Below are 20,492 nucleotides of genomic sequence, written 5' to 3'. Positions count from 1 at the left end.
TCTCATGCATTTTACATAAATTCTTTTCACCTATTTCATAAAAGTGAGGTAATTTAATATCTTTTATTATAATTAATTAAATAATTATAAATATGAAAAAACAATCCTATCCTCATATTTTCATTTCACTTACACTTCATTTTCCTACGACATTACAATTTAGGGTTTCTTTCGATAGATGATTATTTTCAGTACGATCCGTTTAGTTTTCTTTTTGTTTCGTGTTACAATATCACTACAATATCTAATTTTACCATTACTGTTATTTTTATACTAACAATAAATAAATGCACCACTCATCTAAAATTACCCCTCATCATTCATATTAATAAAGTGTATTTTTTTTAATGATCCACATTAAAAAGTTACGTAGGGGTAAAAGTACAACATTTATAATTGTGGGTTCCACTTTATCTTTTGACAGACCAACCAAATTCTAATTTCTAATTGATTATTTTGCACCATAATTATTACTAGATTTTTAAACACCCATACGTGTGGGAATGCAATATAAAGTGGGAAAATTGAATTGAATATTAGGTAGGTAGTTTTTTTAATTAAACTAATACGAGTTCCACGCAAGTTTAGTGTTGGGTTAATTATTTATTTATCGATTAAATTATAGTGTAAAAATTTAAATGTTACAATTTACTAAAAATTTTTATACTTTTTGTATATTTAGAATTTAATCTCCATACTATTATTTTTAAGATTTTAGTCTCTCTACGAATTTAAAAATTATGTTTTATTTATTAACACTTATAATTATTCTGTGTTGGTGTGCATTTTGAAAAAAAATTGGTATCTATGCAACAAAAAAATATTATAACGAACTTGAAATTAATAAAAAATTTTAATGGTGCTAATAATTCTTAATTCACATTATCATTTTAATTAGAATAATTTATTTAGACTAACTAATAACGTTATCAAAGTTGAGGTATCAAATTATGTCAAAATTAAAATATATAGATTAAATCTCAAATTTGAGTAAAATACAGAAATCAAATTAAAATCTAACCACTCTTATAACTTAAAAAGTAGAGGGATCGGAATTGAAATTTACCCATGTGAAAAAAAAAGGTTACAAACTTGAACAAGGGTGCCTTCCTTTTTTATATATATAGTTGTAAATCTTAAAAGGCAAAAAATAAAAATAAAAATTTTATGTTAAATAACCTTTATACTTTGATGATGTATATTTTTATTAAAAGAAGAATATAATTTTTGGTCATTGAATTTGGTAATTAGGTTAAATTTTAATACTTAAATTTGTACAATTGATTTAATCTGATTATTAAATTTGGATTCTATCGAGATTTAATAACGAGATTATTGTTACTTGAATAGGACTAGATCGGACATATACTGATTAATATAAGGATTTGAATAAAGAGGTTGAATTGGTTGACTTGAAACTAGTAAAGATCGAAATTGACAATTAAATAGATCGAAATGGTTTAATTTTTTTAAAATTTTAATTAATTCTTTAATTATTGTAAGTCCAACGGTTGAATTAATCAAACTAGTTGAACCGAAAAGCAGTGATCTTGACTTGTTTGACCACTTGTCCAACTATTAAAATATTAAACATGACACTCTTAAATTCTACCATATCACCACGTGAAAATTTATGTACACTTTTTTTTAAAAAAATTTAAATGATGATGTGCTATGCTAAACTTTCAACAACTTAATGAAATCATTCTTCATTCCTATGTCATAATGCTGATTACAAGGGGTATTTAATGCATGCAGTACATGCAACCTCACCAGTAACTACTAACCGAAAACTTAACAACTTACTAACTAATAACAGAAACTGTTACTCCTAACATGCCCCTTACTTATCAATTCTTCTTCTCATCAAAAGCTTCTTGACTTGTATCAGTAACACAAAGTAGATCTCGAAACTTAGTGAAAATTCCCACTGGCAAAGGTTTTGTCAAAACATCAGCAATTTGGTCTGATCCCGAAACATGGCCAACTTGAAGTACACCATCTGCAACTTTTTCTCTAACGAAAAACAAATCCATCTCTACGTGCTTGAATTTTGAATGTAAAACCGGGTTTCCTGCTACTGCAACAGCAGCTGAACTATCACACCATATCAATGCTTTCCTTGGAACTGGAACATGCAACTCAGTCAGTAATGACCGAATCCAAACCAATTCTGCAGCGAGATGAGCAACACTTCTATATTCTGCCTCTGCTGTTGACCTAGAGATCACTTGTTGCTTCCTTGAGCTCCAGGAGATCGGGTTCCCTCCAAGAAACACACAGAATCCTGAAGTGGACCGTCGATCATCTACATCCGAACCCCAACTAGCATCCGAGTATCCTTCAAGTAAAAACTTCGACGAACGAACAAACTTCAACCCATAATTCAGTGTGCCTTGTAGATATCTTAAGATTCTTTTCACAGCTTTGAAATGCAAATCCGAAGGTTATGCATAAATTGACAAACTTTGTTAACAGCATACGCTATGTCGGTCTAGTAATTACCACATATTGCAAAGCACCAACGATACTTCGATAATGACTTTCATCTTCAACAGGACTCCCAGTATTAACAGAAAGATGACCGGTGGTGACCATTGGTGTAGGTAAACTATTTGACTTCTCCATAGATGCACGTTGAAGAAGATCCAGAATGTATTTTCTTTGTGTGAGAAACAGCCCTTGTGTAGTGTACTTGACTTCAACTCCAAGAAAGTAACTTAGCTTCCCCAGATCTTTTAACAAAAACCTGGCATTTAATTGAGTAACAAAATCACCTATGAACACAGTATCATTCCCAGTAATGATAATGTCATCGACATATATCAACACATAAATCAACTGGGACTTGGTTTGAAAAATGAACAGAGAATTATCGGCTTTGGAAACTTCAAACTTCATGGACACCAGGAATTCACGCAACTTATTGAACCACGCCCGTGGTGCTTGTTTGAGACCGTACAAGGCTTTCCGAAGCTTGCAAACTAGCTGCTCACCATTTGCCCCTCGCTTTTCGAACCCCGGGGGCTGCACCATGTAGATATCTTCACTCAACTCGCCATTCAAAAAGGCATTATTTATGTCTACCTGTCGAAGTGGCCAGTTAGACGACATAGCTAAGGCAAGTACAACCCGAATTGTAGTTGGTTTAACAACCGGGCTGAATGTTTCTTGAAAGTCGATACCAGCTTCCTGCAAGTAGCCCTTAACCACGAGCCTACCCTTATATCGAGCAATAGACCCGTCAGCATGTTTCTTCAGTTTAAAAATCCATTTACAACCAACGGCTCGTCGTCCTTTAGGTAGTGGCACGAGATCCCAGGTTTGGTTAGCTAGCAAAGCATCATATTCCGCTTTAGCAGCGTCTGTCCATGCCGGGCTTTGAAACGCCTCACTTATCGTCAAAGGCTCCTTTTCAGCCAATACCGAAACTAAAACTTTCGGTTTAAAAATTCCATTCTTTGAACGGGTCTGCATGGGGTGCATATTAACATTCAAAGGAGCTTCAACTTGACATTCACTCTGTCCATGTGTCAACGAAATTTCTGACCGACACTCATTTGGACCACATAATGGAGAAACCTCTGTTGGAAGAGAGATACCACCTAACGAGCTGGAACAAGGAGGAGTATGATGTGATGGAACTGAAGAACATGCCATTGGAGATGTCCTAACCAATCGTGTGTCTGCTTGTGTTAAACCTGTTTCAGGAAAATTATGACGCATAATAATAGGGAGCATGGTCTGCTGTTTACAAGAGTCCTTCATGACATTGTTGTGGAACTTTGAACAAAAACCACCATGGAACGAAAATCTTTCCTCATCAAACCGAACGTGCCGAAAAAGATACACCCTACCATCATCAACAAGACACCGAAACCCTTTTATATTCGGGGTACTCCCAAGAAAAACACAAACTTTTGACCTGTACTGTAGCTTGTATTGCTGAAAAGGTCTCAAATTAGGATAGCAAGCACAGCCAAACACCCGAAGAGTAGTATAGTCAGGTTTGTTACCATGAAGTTTCTCATACGGACTCATTTGATGTAAAACTAAGGTAGGCAGTCTATTTACTAAATAAACAGCATGTGCAAAAGCATAATACCAGAACTTCAATGGTACACCAGATTGAGCTAGAAGAGATAATCCCATATCAACAATTTGTCTATGCTTCCTTTCAGCCACTCCGTTCTGCTCGGAGGTGTATGGACAAGTAACCCTATGTTGAATACCCAGTCGAGAAAACTCTTTTGTCAAAACACGATATTCTCCCCTACCATCTGTTTGGAACATCTTGATAGAACAACCAAATTGAGTTTTTACCATCTGATGAAAATTAGCAAAACAAGAAGCAACCTCAGATTTATTTTTAAGAAAGTAGATCCAAGTATATCTACTGTACATGTCAACAAAGGACACGTAATAGCAAAACCCATTGGAAGGCACATGAGCTGGCCCCCATACATAAGAAACTACAAGCTCAAAAGGAATCTTGTACACTGTAGTGGAAGCAGGAAAAGGAAGCTTTTGAGCCTTGCCCATTTGGCAGGTCGTACATATAGTAGGTAAACTATTTTGTACAAACGAGATTTTACAAGATTTTAACACTTGAGACAAGACATTAGAGCACGGATGTCCAAGTCTATTGTGCCATAAAACTGCAGAGGAAAGTTGGGTACTGTTTATTGAGCACGAACTAGGCTTCGAAAGAAAACTTGTACTATCGAGAGTAGACTTGGACAGCTGAAAACGGTAGAGACCTTCATGCATGTGGCCCTCGAGAAGGATCTTCCCTGTCTGAATGTCCTTCAAAAAATAGAGAAAAGGATGAAACTCAAAAAAGACACTGTTATCTTTTGCAAACTGTCCCACAGATAACAAATTTTTGCACACTGTAGGAACATGTAACACACACTGAAGATGAAGAAGCCTAGAGCCAGCCAGAATATTAGAAGATCCTATATTAGCGATAGGTGCTGACTTACCATTGCCCATAACAACCTGACCTGCACCTGTATAAGGAGTCACTGACATAAGAGCGGATCTGTCAGGTGTAACATGATTTGTTGCACCAGAATCTGGATACCAGGTTTGATCAGCTGATGATGACGATGAAGTTGACAGTCGAGAGCACGAACCAGAACAATTAAGTACAGAAGAGCAAGCCGTGGAGGAAGGAGCAAACTCGTGCACTTGATGAAAATTGACTGAAGGGTTTTGTCCAAAATAATTCTCATCAAATCGATGATAACAATTTTGTACAATATGACCAACCTTACCACAAAGTTGACACTGTGGTCTAGAACGAGACCATCCTCGACCAGTGCCTCTAGTTCTGCCATGCGACCAACTGCGAGTCGAACCACGAAAACCTTGTTTTGAGTCCTGAGCATAAGAAGGTTTCGAACTATCTGCATCATCTTGATATTTAGTTAAGTTTGCCTGCAAAGGAGTTTCTGACAAAACAGCCAACTGTCTAGCCTCAAAATCAAGAAGCATATCAGTCAGCAAGTCCAACGAAACTGAAGCCGCAGACGTAAAAACACGAATAGACTCATATTCAACGGGAAGCCCAGACAGAATAACACTAACTTGCTCTTTTTCCGTAACATCACTGCCAACAGCTGTTAAGCTATCAGTAAGAGTCTTGACCTTATGCAAATATTCTTTAACATTTAAACTACCTTTCTTGATCGAGTATAATGCATGACGCATACTCGAGATCTTAATATTCGACGTAGCGCCAAACCTTCTTTCAATGGTGTTCCAAATATCAAGACTCGTTTTAGCTGCAGTTAGATGAACCAAAACCTCGTCCGTGACAGTCGAAACAAGCCAAGCAGCAAGAAACTTATCCTGTTTCTTATGAACAAGAAAACGAGGATTATCAACAACACGACCATCAGCCTCTACAAGAACAGCAGGAGGAACAGAAACCGTGCCCAAAACAAAGCCTTCAAGCCCATATCCTTCAAAAATCAGCAACAACTGATGTTTCCACAGCAAGAAATTATGGTCTGCAAGTTTGACCGTGTCATGCTTGGTAAAATATTGAACGGTTGAAGATCCACCAACGCCAAGATCCTGCGACTGAGTTGCTCCACCAATATTTGAAGAATTATGCGGAGTATCTGCACTTGGCTCCATGAGAAAACAAAAAAACAACAAAACTATTTGATGAGAAAAAAAATTTGGCTCTTGATACCATGCTAAACTTTCAACAACTTAATGAAATCATTCTTCATTCCTATGTCATAATGCTGATTACAAGGGGTATTTAATGCATGCAGTACATGCAACCTCACCAGTAACTACTAACCGAAAACTTAACAACTTACTAACTAATAACATAAACTGTTACTCCTAACATGCTATAATCTCATAGTCTTATAACATTAAAATTTTATAATTTATTTTTTTAATTTTCAAAATTTTAGATTTAAAAGTTTTGGAACATAATAGAAGGTTCAAAAAAAGAAGAAGGCATAAACCTGAAAGTGTTGACCTTTAGTTGACTTCAAAGTGTTTATAATTTATTTTTTTATTAGTTTTTCTGGGATTTCAAAGAGTTGTCTTGGAATGAGTCTCCAAGTATATGTGTTTTTTTATTAGTTAAGACATGGTGGAATTCTAGCACATGCATTGATGTTTTATTATTAAAGCTTTGTTTATTGTTGAAGTAGAAAAGTAATTTTCAATTAAAACTTTGATTTTAAATAAAAAAGTTTTAAATTAAATTTTGATGTTAAATTTGATAATTAAATTTTTGCTTTTTGTTTTGTTGGAAAAGTATTTTTCAATGAAATTATTTTTTTTATCTCTCATTAAATATTTTACTTTATAATATCAAGTTTGAAATTGACATTTTATTTTTTTAAAAGTACTTTTTAATAATAATGATAGCTTGGAGGTCGTTAAAGCGCTACAAGCTAGCCATTTGGAAAGGTCCTTGGTAAAAAAAATTCATTTGAGTTTACAAGCTATTGAGTAGTAATGTTTTAAGCATATTTCAAGAAATAAGAATAAAGTTGTTGATAGACTTACTAAAATGATTTTAGACAAAAGTACAGAGGTATAGGTTTTAGATAAAGTCCATGAGGTGTTTGTTTGATGAGTTTGGGATTGATAAAGTAGCTAAATTTCTAGTTGTAATTGTTTAACATAAATGGTTAACTTTTTTTTTACACAAAAAAATATAAATTTTTTTACGACACTTTTTAACCTCAATCATAAACTAACCCTAAGTAGCATATAGGTGGGTCTAATGTGATTTGGTGCTTATCCATGACGTATATTAATCATGACTTGGGTTGGGCTGGGTTTGTGTTGGGTCAATACAAAATTTTAGACTCGTTTTTTTAGATCTGGGTTTGGTTCGGCTCAAAAAATGAGCCTAAAATTTTGCCCAAGATTTATTGTCCAAATAAAAAATGGTAAACTTGAGTCCAACCACACCTACTCGTATTAATTTTTTTATATAGAAACAAGTTTAAAAAATATAATGCATCAAATACACTAAACACATTAAATTAAAATATTTTCCCAAAAATTGAAAATATATTAAAAATGTTTATACTTAGATAACACTAAGATAAGTATAATTTAGCAAGCAAATGCCTTTAAAATAATAGCAAAATTAATAATAAAATAAGAGTTATACAATATCCAAATAATAACAACAAAATAGTAGTAATATATTAATAAAATGATAGCAAAATAATAATAAAATAACAACAAACAACAAAAAGGAAATTTTTTTAGGCAAATTCGGGCTGGGTTGAGCCCTGCTCATTTAGAAAACAAACACTATTTCTTGTTCAAACCCATTTTTTAGACTTATATTTTTACTTAAATCTTTTTACTTTTTTAACAGGTTTTCGAATTTGAATAAGTGACTCACCTCATATCAAATCTAGATGTGATGATTATATGTGGACGAGGTAGTCTCTTTGGTTGAGGCAACCTCTCACAGTTATGAATATATTGAGGGGTGAATAAATTTAGTTATATGAAGCAAGGTGATATTATAAACAATATTAATTCAATTTATGGTATTTATGGTTTCTTTAGATAAATATTTATTTTTAATGTGATGGGTTTAGTTTTATTTTCACCTTGCATTACAATATTAATATAAATTTTGATTTAACAGTCATTATTATTCTTACATTAACAGAATTTAATCAAGAAGTGATGTGACGTATGCATAGCTGACTTTTTGGAAGAACCACTTTATAATATGCTTCACTCTTTATTTGTGTGTAAAAACAAGCTCTATCACTTTGATCTTTCCCTCATACAATCCACAGTATAGAAAGAACGGACATAAGGTTGATATTTTGTTCCAATAAATATAGGTAAGAAAACAAGATAAATACTAATAAAATAAAATAATATTATTTCATTTCATGCTCCGAAATCCTTCTCATTACGTTATTCCGTATCTCAATGATTTTTCTTTTATTGAAAAAAATACTAAAAACGTTTAAAATAAAATATCCTTTTTTTTTGTGGAAATGACGAAATGCCACACACAAGGGTTAGGTTAAGGTTCGGCGCACCTTAATAAAGACGACTGTCACAATGCAAAACTGTACCACAATCCATAAATTCCTTTTGAAATTACCAAAACACCCTTTTCCAGCAAAGCTTTCCATATTTTTTTTGCCATTTCAAAAGTTCAAAGTTCAACCCACACTTCCCTACTAAAAATAAAAAATTTTGCACTTGGACACTGGATTTTGAAAAGACAATAATACCCATCCACATTTCCCTTTATTCCTTATAAGCCAAGTGAAACCAATGCGGAATTTGTTTCAAAACAGGTGTCTTGAATCGTCCAAAACCAGACACCGAGGTGACGCTTTTGTCTGGTTCCTTTTTCCCACCATCAAACAAAAGTAGTTTCCGCACAACAAAAAAGCAAGAGAGAGAGAGAGAAAAAACCACATTGGGAGAAGGAAATGGACGGTAACACTACTGAAGCGGAACGTTGGCTCACCATAGCTGAGAAGCTATTGGCGTCACGTGACTTGCACGGGGCTAGGACGTTGGCGATCCGAGCACGGGAACTGGCCCCGGTGCCGGCTGACCAGATACTGGCTGTGACCGACACTCTCATGGCTGCGCAATCAAACCCTCAAGATTGGTACGGGATATTACAACTCGTGCCGTTAACTCAGTCTATGGAAGTGGTGGCGGGTCAGTACAGGAAACTGGCTATGCTTTTGAATTATGGGAAGAACGGTCTTTCTTTTTCAGATCAGGCCTTTCGGTTGGTTTCTGAAGCTTGGAATGTGTTGTCTAATCCTTCTAAGAAAGCCATTTATGATAACGAGTTGAGGTTTCTTCAGTTTGGCCCGGTGAGTCAGTTCGGTCAACAGTATCACCATTATCAGCAGCAGCAGCAGCATCAGCAACAACCGCAACTTCAGCAGCCGCAAACACAGGCGTTGTTTATGCAACCGCCGCCGCCTCCGAAAGAGACGCAGACGCTGTTTATGCAACCGCCTGCTCCTCCGCCTCCTAAGGAAACGCAGACGTTGTTTATGCAGCCGCCGGCTCCTCCGCCTCCGAAGGAAACGCAAACGCTGTTTATGCAACCACCGGCTCCTCCGCCTCCGAAAGAAACGCAAACGCAAACGCTGTTTATGCAACCACCGGCGCCTCCGCCTCCGAAAGAAACGCAAACGCAAACGCTGTTTATGCAATCGCCGCCGAAAGAAACGCAAACGCAAGTTACACAACCGCTATTTGCGATAAGAAGCCCTACGAATAATAATAAAGATGGAAATGCTGCATTAGAAGGGGGAGGGCAGTTGGGTTTAAATAATAATCCGCCGGAGCCGACTCGCCCGGCTGAGTCAACTTGGGCAAGGCAGATGAATCAGATAGGTTTAGCTGGGTCGAGTCAGATTAATCAGTCAGGATCAGTTGGTTCGAGCCACATTAGTCGGCCAGAGCCTACACGGACAAGCCAGGTTAACCGGCCGGAGCCTACGCAATCGAGCCAGCTTAATCAGCCGGAGCCAACGCGGACCAGCCAGGTTAATCAGATAGGAGTTGCTAGCTCGATTGAATTTAATCGGACCGAGCCGATTCGGACAGTTGAGATTAATCAGACAGCTCCGCCTCCTCCTCCTCCAGCGGAGAATACTCGAACAGAGCCCAATGGTGTGACTGGGAAGACCGATTCCACTCGGCCTAGTCAAGCTACTGAGTCAGAGGGACCGACTTTCTGGACAGCTTGTCCGTACTGTTACGTTCTCTACGAGTATCCCAGGGTGTACGAAGATTGTACGCTGAGGTGTCAGACTAAGAGTTGCCGGCGAGCTTACCATGCAGTTGTGATACAGTCGCCGCCGGTGAACGGAAAGGACACTCATTTCTACTGTTGGGGTTTTTTCCCAATAGGGATTTCGAGGAATGGTAAGAATAAGGGCGGTAATTTCCCCGGTTGGTCCCCTATTTCCAACATGTTTGCTTGTCCCATCGACAAGATTGCTGGAAAACAAAAGACTGCCATAAAACCTGCTCCAAGAGTGTATTACGAAGACAATGATGCATACGTAGAGATTCTTGATTCAAGTGGACCTTCAGAGGATGGTGATGACGATGATGATGACGACGACGAATGGCAGAAAGATGAGAGGAAGAAGAAGAAGGCAAAGAGTGCCAAAGGGAAAGGATCTGCTGGGAGAAAAGCTAAGAAACCACAGAGTGAGAGAGTGAATAAAGGGAGCAACGAGCAAGTTAGTGATAATCGCATTGGGAATTTAAACGGTGCTCCGATATCACCCGAGGGAAAGCCAACTGCTGAATCAAGCAGAAGGGGGGTCGCAAATAGTGGGAGGAAACAAATGGTGAGAGGAGCAAAGAATCTGGGGAAGTTGGATTTGAATGTGGAGTTCAGTAACGAAGTGGAAGAGTCGGTACCGAGGAGGAGTGAGGGGAACCATGCTGGATACGGCGAAGAGGATAACATTGAAGGGAACGGATTTTTTGAGGGTCTTGATGAGTTTTTAAGTAGCTTGCCTATACTCTCAGCTGTTGGGGATGATAAAGTTAAGGCTACTTAGTGAAGTAAGATCCTTGTTTCCTTTTTTGCAGCAGTTGTAGTTCTAATCGTATGCTTGTAGTATTTAACTATGTGGAGGTACTCGGTTGAATTTGACTGGATACTTTGTAGCATCCTATGTTATTATTTTTATAGTTCCGAGCTGCCTGTTTATTCCTAGTGAATTTTCCTGTTTGGGAGGACAGGTTAGAAAGCTTGGTACATAACCATCAGACATTTTGGGTTGAAGATCGAATATCCACCCACCTTGTAAGTTCCCCCTCTTTTAGAAAAAGGGAAAGATAAAAGTGCCCGATGGTGGAAATATGGTCCGAGAAATGTTGAATCGAGCTATTTAGGTTGTTATTATTGCTTTTTTTTTTTAGAAGATTTCAATAAATAGGGGATTCATAGCAGAATAAGCTTCAATTGTTAGGGATTCTCTATGGATCTAATTATCAATGCCTTTGTGCTCTAAGCATGACACACCAAAGGTTATTTTCACTATCGTTTAACTCTTTCCATTCAATGCAATATATTAGCTTTAATATATTCTTTTTTTTAATTGTATCCTTGCCTCTACTTTGTGTGTGCTTGCTTTATCATGACTTATTGACAATAATCGATACCTTGTTAGTCTTGGTTCCTTAAGTATCGGTTGCCCAAAACCAAGAACAGACTTTCCTTCTGTTCTTAAGTACTGAAGCATCCGAATTTTATGGTAATATGAGTTGTAAAATCCTTTCGACCTAGGAGTATTGAGATTTCGGTCTGAAAGAGTTATATTGTTACTACTGTTCTTTGTATAGATGCTCTGTATGCAATGATTTATCGGCTGGCCTTAATTCGGAACGGATGAATCACATTTGATTTGCTGGTATGCTAGTAATGTAGCCATCAGCTTGCCATGCCAATGGTGAGAAACCCATGGCAATATTGTATGATAAATAAACTCTTTATCTCTTTTAGGGACTTATTATATTGATAGTTGGTAACTAGTATGGTACAGTACAGTGTCGGATATAGGAATGTATATGAAGGGCATTCCCTACTTACCCATGTGCAGCTGCTATTTTTGGGAATTGAATTGTTGTGTGTTTAAATTTCCTTGATTTATTACATGCATCATGTTTTTATTGCAACATTAGTGGAGAGAGAATCTTACTTTTGATTAAATGTTGAACAGCCCAACAAGTTATTCAATCTTTAAATTTCTATCTATATGTGTTATGGTTTTTTGCTTTCTTGCCTGCCCTTTGTGGTTGGTGTTGATAGTTTTGGAGTTGTTTTAGTTTACGTCTTCCGGTATTTGTGGTTTGCGTTGATGGTTTTGGATTTGTTTTAGTTCCAATTGTTCCGACTTCCGGGACAATGGTACGGAGATATTACCCTCCTCCGAAAACATGGAAAATGCTTTAAACAAATTTGAGCATACTGGTATCCGCCACTCTGGTCTAAGGAAACATGACTTGACATGACAAGCAAGGTCATATGGCATGCTTCTTGATCTTAGGACTGAAGTGTTTGGGGTTAAGGTTGTCTCATGTTCATCTTGTTTAGTCATTTGTTCATCTTTGATTTCCATATATATGTAAGCTTTGTTAAAGTTTCTGCATTATGATTTATTGGACCCTTGCAAGCAACAAAGGATTGCATTTGTAATCTGTTTTAACATTTTCTGAAACTCAGCCCAATGTGATAGGATATGGGCTGAAATAATTTAAAAAAGCCTTTAATTATATATTTTTGGTCCTTTTCAATTTTATTTTGATATTGAACAAAGTGATCACTTTCAAAAAATTATAACGAATTTAATTTACGTCAATTTCAAACCAAGGACATTTAATTATAAAGTAAATGTATTTTTTGTTAATTGTATATAAATTTTATTGGTATAATAATAAATTTAGTCTCAAAGTCTATACATTTTGTTAAATTGATCTTAATTTAATAAATTTGACCCACAATATTTATAATTTTTTTAAATTTAGTCTTAATTCAATAAATTTAGCTCATAACATTTATATATTTTGTCAAAATTTATGCAGAATATACAAATATCGAGTGTTAAATATGTTATTATATCAATCAAAATTGATTAGAAACATTGACGCTGTGATTAATTGCTTTCACTTGCTCACTTTCAAAATTTAAAGGGACAAAATTACTTTATTTTTTAAAAAGGGACCAATTTACTCAATATCAAAATTAAAAAGGACTGAAAATGTGTTTTTACCTTTTAATTTATACTTAATAAAATTTTAATTTTTAATTTATAGCTAAATATGTTCTAGCTTTTTAGTTATTCGTAAATAAACCCTTAATATAAATAAAAATTTCACTTCAAAACAAAGGAGGTACAAAAGTATTTATTTAGGTTCAAAGGAAATTACAATTTTTCCTAACTTTTCTTAAGTGTAATTTTTTTCCTTATAACCCTATTTTATTCCCCAGTGAAACTTTAAATGGATTAGGTAAATTGTTAAGAAATTTATTGTGTAAATGCGAGCTATGGAAGTGTTTTATAGTCAACGTAAGATTAATAGTATAAGTGCTTGAAATGGAGACCGCTATATTATTAGCTTTGATGTATCAAACTTTTGATATAACAACATTTAAGGTAAATTTTATATGTAATATATGTCCTAAATCGTTTGGTGAAAATATAATTGAAAATTTCATCAAACATTTATTATGTTGATCGTATGTAGACCTGAACCCGCCCGAAAAGTGGGAGGATTTGGGCAAAAAAACGAGGTCCATTTTCTAAATTGGTTGGGCATTGGGTAAATTTTTTTGGCCCAAGCCCAGCCTGAACTTGCAAAAAAAAAAATCTGCTACCTTTTCCTGCTGTTTTGGCGTTGTTTCGTTATTATATTGTTACTATTTTATTGTTATTAAGTACAAATAAAATTTTAAATTTATTTCTAATTTGTTGGGAAACATTGATTTTAATGTTTTTAGTGTATTTGATGTATTATATTTGTAAATTTATTTTTATATAAAAATAATAATATAAAAGAATTTAATACGGGTGGGTTCGAGTTTTAGCATTTTTATCCGTCCCGAACTTGGATAAAAATTTAAACTCATTTTTCAGACAGAGCAATACTCGGGCCTAAAAATGAGCCTAAAATCTTATTAAGGCTTGACCCTATCTGACACATGATCACCTCTAATTGTATATAACTAAACTTTAATATTTTAATTTTCTTCTACGTCTTTCATTAATTTATTTTTAAATAACAAGGAAACAAAAAACATAATTATCGTTGCAAAAGCAAGTTGGTATTATATAGTTGAACAAACCAAACGTAGCAAATAAATTTTTACATTATTCTTTTATATGAATTTTATTTCGTTCATATATTGTTATTATTTTCTTAATATTATATCTAATTATTTTATATAACCGTGTCGTAATCAAAATTAAAAAAAAAATCCCAGCTTATGTTTGAAGAAAATAAAGCAGAATTAAGGTGTTAAACAAATGTTAATTTGGTATGATAATATGAGTACATTAATTGCTTATTCAATCCAATATAAAGACCAAAGGCTTGATTAGGGTGATGACAACTTCATAATGGTGGTCAAATGTATGTGTCACAGTTTGATATAGCTTTTCAGTAAAGAACAGGTGAGAAGTTGAGCTAACAAAATCTAGAATTTCTCACCAAACATCCACAAAACCTTCTTGTTCTCCACTTCCTGTTACCTATAAAAGCCTCGTCATTTCATGCAATTGCATAAACAAGCACCCTTCAAGTATTCATTTTGAAGCACTTCTTGTCATCTCCCATCTGATTTTCTTAATCATGGCTTATCATCGTTTGCCTTTTTTTGTGTTACCCTTTTTATTAATCACTTTGTCATTGATGAGTAGCAACACAGTCTTGGTTGGTGCTCGGCGTCTTTTGGAGACATCTGTGCCGGAGATTCCTAAACCTAAGTTGCCTGAGATGCCGTCCTTCCCAAATGTTGAACTTCCAAAGCCTGAAATGCCAGAAATCCCAAAACCTGAAATACCTAAAATGCCTGAGTTGCCAAAACCTGAATTGCCTAAAGTTCCAGAGTTGCCAAAGCCTGAATTGCCTAAGGTTCCCGAGTTTTCGAAAGTTCCAGAGTTGCCAAAACCGGAATTACCCAAGGTTCCTGAGTTTCCGAAAGTGCCAGAGTTGCCAAAGCCTGAATTTCCTAAGATTCCCGAGTTGAAAAAACCTGAAGAAGTCAAAGTTCCAGAGATGCCCAATGCTCCTAAATTGTCAAAATCTGAAGCACCAAAAGTTCCGGAGTTACCAAATCTAGAATTTCCTAAAGTTCCTGAAGTGCCCAAGCCTGAATTACCCAAAGCTCCCGAGTTGCCAAAACCTGAATTACCAAAAGTTCCTGAGTTACCAAAGCCAGAATTGCCTAAAGTTCCTGAGGTACCTAAGTCGGAATTGCCCAAAGCTCCTGAAGTGCCCAAGCCTGAATTACCCAAAGCTCCCGAGTTGCCAAAACTTGAATCACCAAAAGTTCCTGAGTTACCAAAGCCAGAATTGCCTAAAGTTCCTGAAGTGCCTAAGCCAGAATTGCCCAAAGCTCCTGAATTGCCAAAAATTCCTGAGTTAACAAAACCAGAATTGCCTAAAATTCCTGAGGTACCAAAACCAGAATTGCCCAAAGTGACTGAGTTGCCAAAACCTGAATTACCAAAAGTTCCAGAGGTGCCTAAGCCAGAATTGCCAAAAGCTCCTGAATTACCAAAACCTCAATTACCTAAAATTCCCGGGTTAACAAAACCAGAATTGCCTAAAGTTCCAGAGGTACCGAAACCAGAATTGCCCAAAACTCCTGAGTTGCCAAAACCTGAATTACCTAAAGTTCCTGAATTGCCTAGCATGCCTAAACCCGAAGAACCCAAAGTTCCAGAGCTACCCAAACCAGAACTACCTAAGTTACCCAATCTACCAAAGCCGGAAACACCTAAACAAGAACTGCCTTAAGTTGCCTGATTTGCCTATCGTGCCAAAACCTTGAATCATGGTACTATGTTTGTTTTCCCTCGACAATAAACATATGATTTTTAGATATTCTTCTTATAAGAGTGTGTTGATTAGCATATTTAAATTCATTTCATGGATTACTTGTAGACCAGATTATTTATATATGTTTGTTTTGAGTGATTTTATTGTTATCATCTATATATTATACATGTATACTTTCTAAATAAATTTATAGTTATACACAAAGTTTGGTTTTTTCTTTTTACTTGGGATTTGGCATGCTCTTTTTCTTGCTCAATACGAAGATTTCATTAAAGAAAAGAACATATACAGACATAAAAAAGGCCTACAAAAAGCCCCCAAAAAACAAAGTAAGAAGTTGAAAGGCTTGAAATGGACTATAGCTCAACTTATGGGTGAGTAAAATTTGATTCAATTTAAAAACTTGAGAAAAAAATTTAAATTTTAAATTAAATAGTTCGAGTTGTTTGAGTTATTTGGATCAAATCAAATAAAAAATCAAAATATTTGGTTTAACTTGAATATGAATTACATAATTCCAGTTTTTAGAAAATTCGAATAAGAAAAGGCAAAACTACGTTGTTTTGATAAATGTTTACCTTTCTTAAAGTTAAAACTTCAAACCATTCAATTAAAAGGCAAAATTACGCCATTTTGATAAATGTTTACCCATTAAGTTAAAAAGTAAAACTATTATATTTTTTATGTAGTTAAATAATCTTGTACTTCGTCTATTAATTAAATAATCGGTCCATGTAAATGCAACATCAAATGTAAATAATAGGATTCGTTCACTCAACTCGACTTGACTCGACTCAATTCGATTCGAAAAAATTTCAAATTGAGTTCGGTTACTAAGATAAGATTCATTAACTAGATTAAATTAAAATTTTTTAACTCTATTCAACTCAACTTGATTGAATACTCACACTTAGTCAACCTCAGCAAACACAAACCCTACAAACAATATCAGAAATAACCAAACCCTAGCTACTTACATTAGCCACCATCATTAGAGGGACGTCAAAAAGCTGAAGAGGAGCACCAAGGAGGTCGAAAAGCTAAAAGCAAGGTGAAATCATGGAAATATCTGTCGTGACTATCGACATGAATGTCTTCGGAGAGACTAAGAAAACCATACATTAGTCAGTTAAGTGGGCTTGAACTAATGTTTTTATAATATAATATGAATACTAAATAAAAATATATAAATAATATATGAATAAATTTAAATTATAAACTTAATTTATAAATTTCTTCAAATGAAAAAATTTTAAATAAATTATGTAAATTGTGAAGAAACTTATAGTGTAAGTACGAGATATGCAAGTGTTTTATAGTCAATGTGAGATTGATAATATAAGTGCTTGAGATGGAAACTACTATATTGTTAGCTTTGAAGTCCCAAGCTTTTGATATAATAACATTTAAGATAAATTATATATATTATTTGTCCTAAATTATTTGGTGAAAATATGATTGAAAATTGTATTATACATTTTCAAATTATTTTTAAAGACTTGTAAAATACTCAAAAACATATTTTAAATGTTTTTAATTTATCTAAATGTTTTTGGGTTAATACCAAAGTATTCTAAGGTGTTTAAAATATTTTTAAGAGACTTTGGTATGCAAGTCTCGAGACATACAATTATACATCTCAAGACATGAAAACTTCGAAGCAAAAACCTACTTCAAGGGCTACCTGTCTTGAGGCATTGTGCAATATGTCTAGAGACAATTGGTAGATTGTCTTGAGACACACTATTAATGTCTCAAGACATGGCCTGCCAACAGTTATATGACGACTATTTTTCAACCTTGCCTCAAGACATCTTGCTAGGTCTTGAGACGTGACGTATAAGGATAATTTTTAAGCCCAAAATTAATACTTCCAACGGCTAGATTTCATCCCCAATGGCAACAAACATTGAAAAATTTGTTTCTTGGTATAAATACACTTCAAGATTCAAGAGACAAATATTCAAGCATCAAAATCAAGAGAAAAGTATTCAAGTATAGTGAATTGGGAAATTCTTCGTTGAGGTATACCAAGATAGTGGAAGTAGGCAATTGGAACAGAACCACTATAAATTGAATTATCCAAGTTTTTATTTCATTTCCTTATCATTTAGAAAAGTTTGAAAAGAATTTTAAAATACCAATTTACTCCTTTCTTGATATTTTTGGACCTAACATATATCTTAAAAAAATTATATTGTAAACATTATATTTATTTCCTTAATTATCCAGAACCTTGTAATATATAATATATATGATATAATATAATATTATATAAATAATATATATTATAATGTAAATATTAAATAACAGTATATTATTGTACATAAATAACTTTAAACTATAAGCTTGCTTATGAATTTATTCAAATACAGAAACTCTGAAGAATTATGTAAAAAGTTAAAGAAATTGACACTTTTTTACAATACAAGTGTTTCTCTTTCATATAATATATAGTGTTATTTTGCACCTTTGTAAAAATATTTTGTATCCATATATCATAAAATCAAAGTTTGTATACTTGATGATTTCTAACTTATTAAATCTTTGGAATGTGAGCATGTAATATCTTTTTTTCTGAATATAATGTATGAATCGTTTGGTTGCTTTTCAATTATCTATACCTGAATTATTCAAATATTTGCTCAACATCCAACAATATATACAATATCTGAAAGTGTACAAACTTGAACATACCTTAGATTTCCCACTGTTGAAACCTAGGGAATCTTATGCATTTCCGTAATTTCAAAATCATTCTTGGGGTCTTGATTGAGACTATACTTACTCCCACTAAACTTGTGATATATACAATCATTAATCAAAACCATTTCGAAATCGAATGAGATAATCACTTGGTGAATATTGTAATACCATTGACGAAAGGCCTACTTAAGCCCATAAATGAATTTTTTTAATTCGAAAACCATTGACTTTACATCATCGAATGCGAAGCTTTTTGGTTGCATTATATAAATTGTCTCATCAATATCGCCATTGAGAAACATAGTCTAGACATCCATATGATATAGCTCAAAGTCAAAACATGTCACTAAAGCCGTTATAACCCTTTCTTTAGTAGGCTTTCTTAATGACATTCATTCTTGACGTTGTAGAGTTTGTTACTTGACCGGGAGGTTCAATGACATTGTCTTGATCCAAATTTGCTACTTGAACAATATCAGGTATAACAAAGTGTTCATGATCTTTATCAATAACAATTAAAAGAATGCGTTGAGGAATATCAACATATTCTTCTTTAAATACAATGTCTTTAATTCTCTCTTCCCCTACAAACTCAACATCATCAAAGAACGAGCATTATCTATCTTAAAAATAACCTTAGTAGTAAGATCATAAAATTTGTAACCTTTATATCTTTTAGAGTACTCGAAAAAAAATCAAAGAGATCAAAAATATTGTTGGACACAAGTCTCTCAGTTCTCCTTTTTGAGATATAACCTAATCTCTTGTGTTACAACGAAGCCAAATTCTTAGCAGTTAATTTGTGTTTCTCTGCAAGGATTCATTTAAATGAAGTAATAATATTAATTAAATATTGTCGAAACCATTTTTTTGAAAACGAGAATCGACTTTGTTTAAAAATGAAAATTAAAATGGGAGTCGCCACCGATCTTTATTAGGTGTGATCGGATCACCCTTGTTTTAATAAAGCGTTTTAGTTTATTAAAACGAAGTTTTTTGGTCTACGAAACTTAAGAGAATGGGTTCGGGAGTCGATTACGTGCGAGGAAGGGTTAACACCCTCGTCACGCCTAAAATTGGTACCGAATTGATTAGTTATTGTCTTAATATCGAAAGTTGAAAATCAAGAAGGGAAGAGATTTAAAATACGATCTTCTTTGTTAATGTCGATTTTAAAAGGCTTGAATTAGCTCAAAATGATTGTTAAAGATTTCATTGTCTTGAGATATCGGAGTATTATATCCCGTAAGTTAGGATACAATACCATGAACTCCCAAGCGCAAAGTTGTCTTTAATTTTAATTGAAATTCCGTGTATTTTAAATCTCAAAAGGATATTTGGCTATTTAGAATCAACGAGAGAACCGAAACCTCGTAAGTTAGGGCACAATTCCTCGACGTTCCAAAACGCGAAACATTGCCTTATTTTGAAATTTTTGCTTTTGAATAATAGCGAATCTGATATTTAAACGACGTGGTATTATTTGTTTGGATTAAAATAAAACGATTTATTGGATAAATGCAACGAGGCTAGATTCATGAGGCGATGATATGAAATAGAAATATAGTAATGAGTCTAGAGCAAGGATACATGAACACAACATTATACGAATGAATAACAATAATGCAAAAATATGAAATAAATGAATTAAAATACACAATGGTAGTAATCACACAACATACATTATTTAAATATTAATCATT

The 20,492-nt window shown here is 34.3% G+C and overlaps 2 protein-coding genes across 2 annotated transcripts; both read left to right on the top strand.

The window, feature by feature from the left end:
• Positions 1-8,547: 8,547 nt before the first annotated feature.
• Positions 8,548-11,606, top strand: LOC107949151 (uncharacterized). The gene is made up of 2 exons (XM_041111611.1): positions 8,548-11,082; positions 11,263-11,606. The coding sequence occupies exon 1, from the start codon at positions 8,964-8,966 to the stop codon at positions 11,076-11,078; it is 2,115 nt and encodes a 704-aa protein (XP_040967545.1). The 5' UTR covers positions 8,548-8,963; the 3' UTR covers positions 11,079-11,082; positions 11,263-11,606.
• A 3,202-nt stretch (positions 11,607-14,808) lies between these two features.
• On the top strand, positions 14,809-16,306 carry LOC107949150 (protein PELPK1). The gene has a single exon (XM_016883880.2). It carries the CDS (start codon positions 14,872-14,874, stop codon positions 16,039-16,041), a length of 1,170 nt encoding a protein of 389 aa, XP_016739369.1. The 5' UTR covers positions 14,809-14,871; the 3' UTR covers positions 16,042-16,306.
• Positions 16,307-20,492: the final 4,186 nt, after the last annotated feature.

The sequence above is a fragment of the Gossypium hirsutum genome, chromosome A04 (genome assembly GCF_007990345.1).
Source record: "Gossypium hirsutum isolate 1008001.06 chromosome A04, Gossypium_hirsutum_v2.1, whole genome shotgun sequence".
Lineage (NCBI taxonomy): Eukaryota > Viridiplantae > Streptophyta > Magnoliopsida > Malvales > Malvaceae > Gossypium > Gossypium hirsutum.
Note: the sequence above shows the minus strand (reverse complement) of the source record. Positions and strands in the feature narration are given on the sequence as shown.

Coding starts and splice junctions, on each gene's coding strand:
- LOC107949151 (XM_041111611.1), top strand. CDS start 8,964: ATGGACGGTAACACTACTGAAGCGGAACGTTGGCTCACCATAGCTGAG.
- LOC107949150 (XM_016883880.2), top strand. CDS start 14,872: ATGGCTTATCATCGTTTGCCTTTTTTTGTGTTACCCTTTTTATTAATC.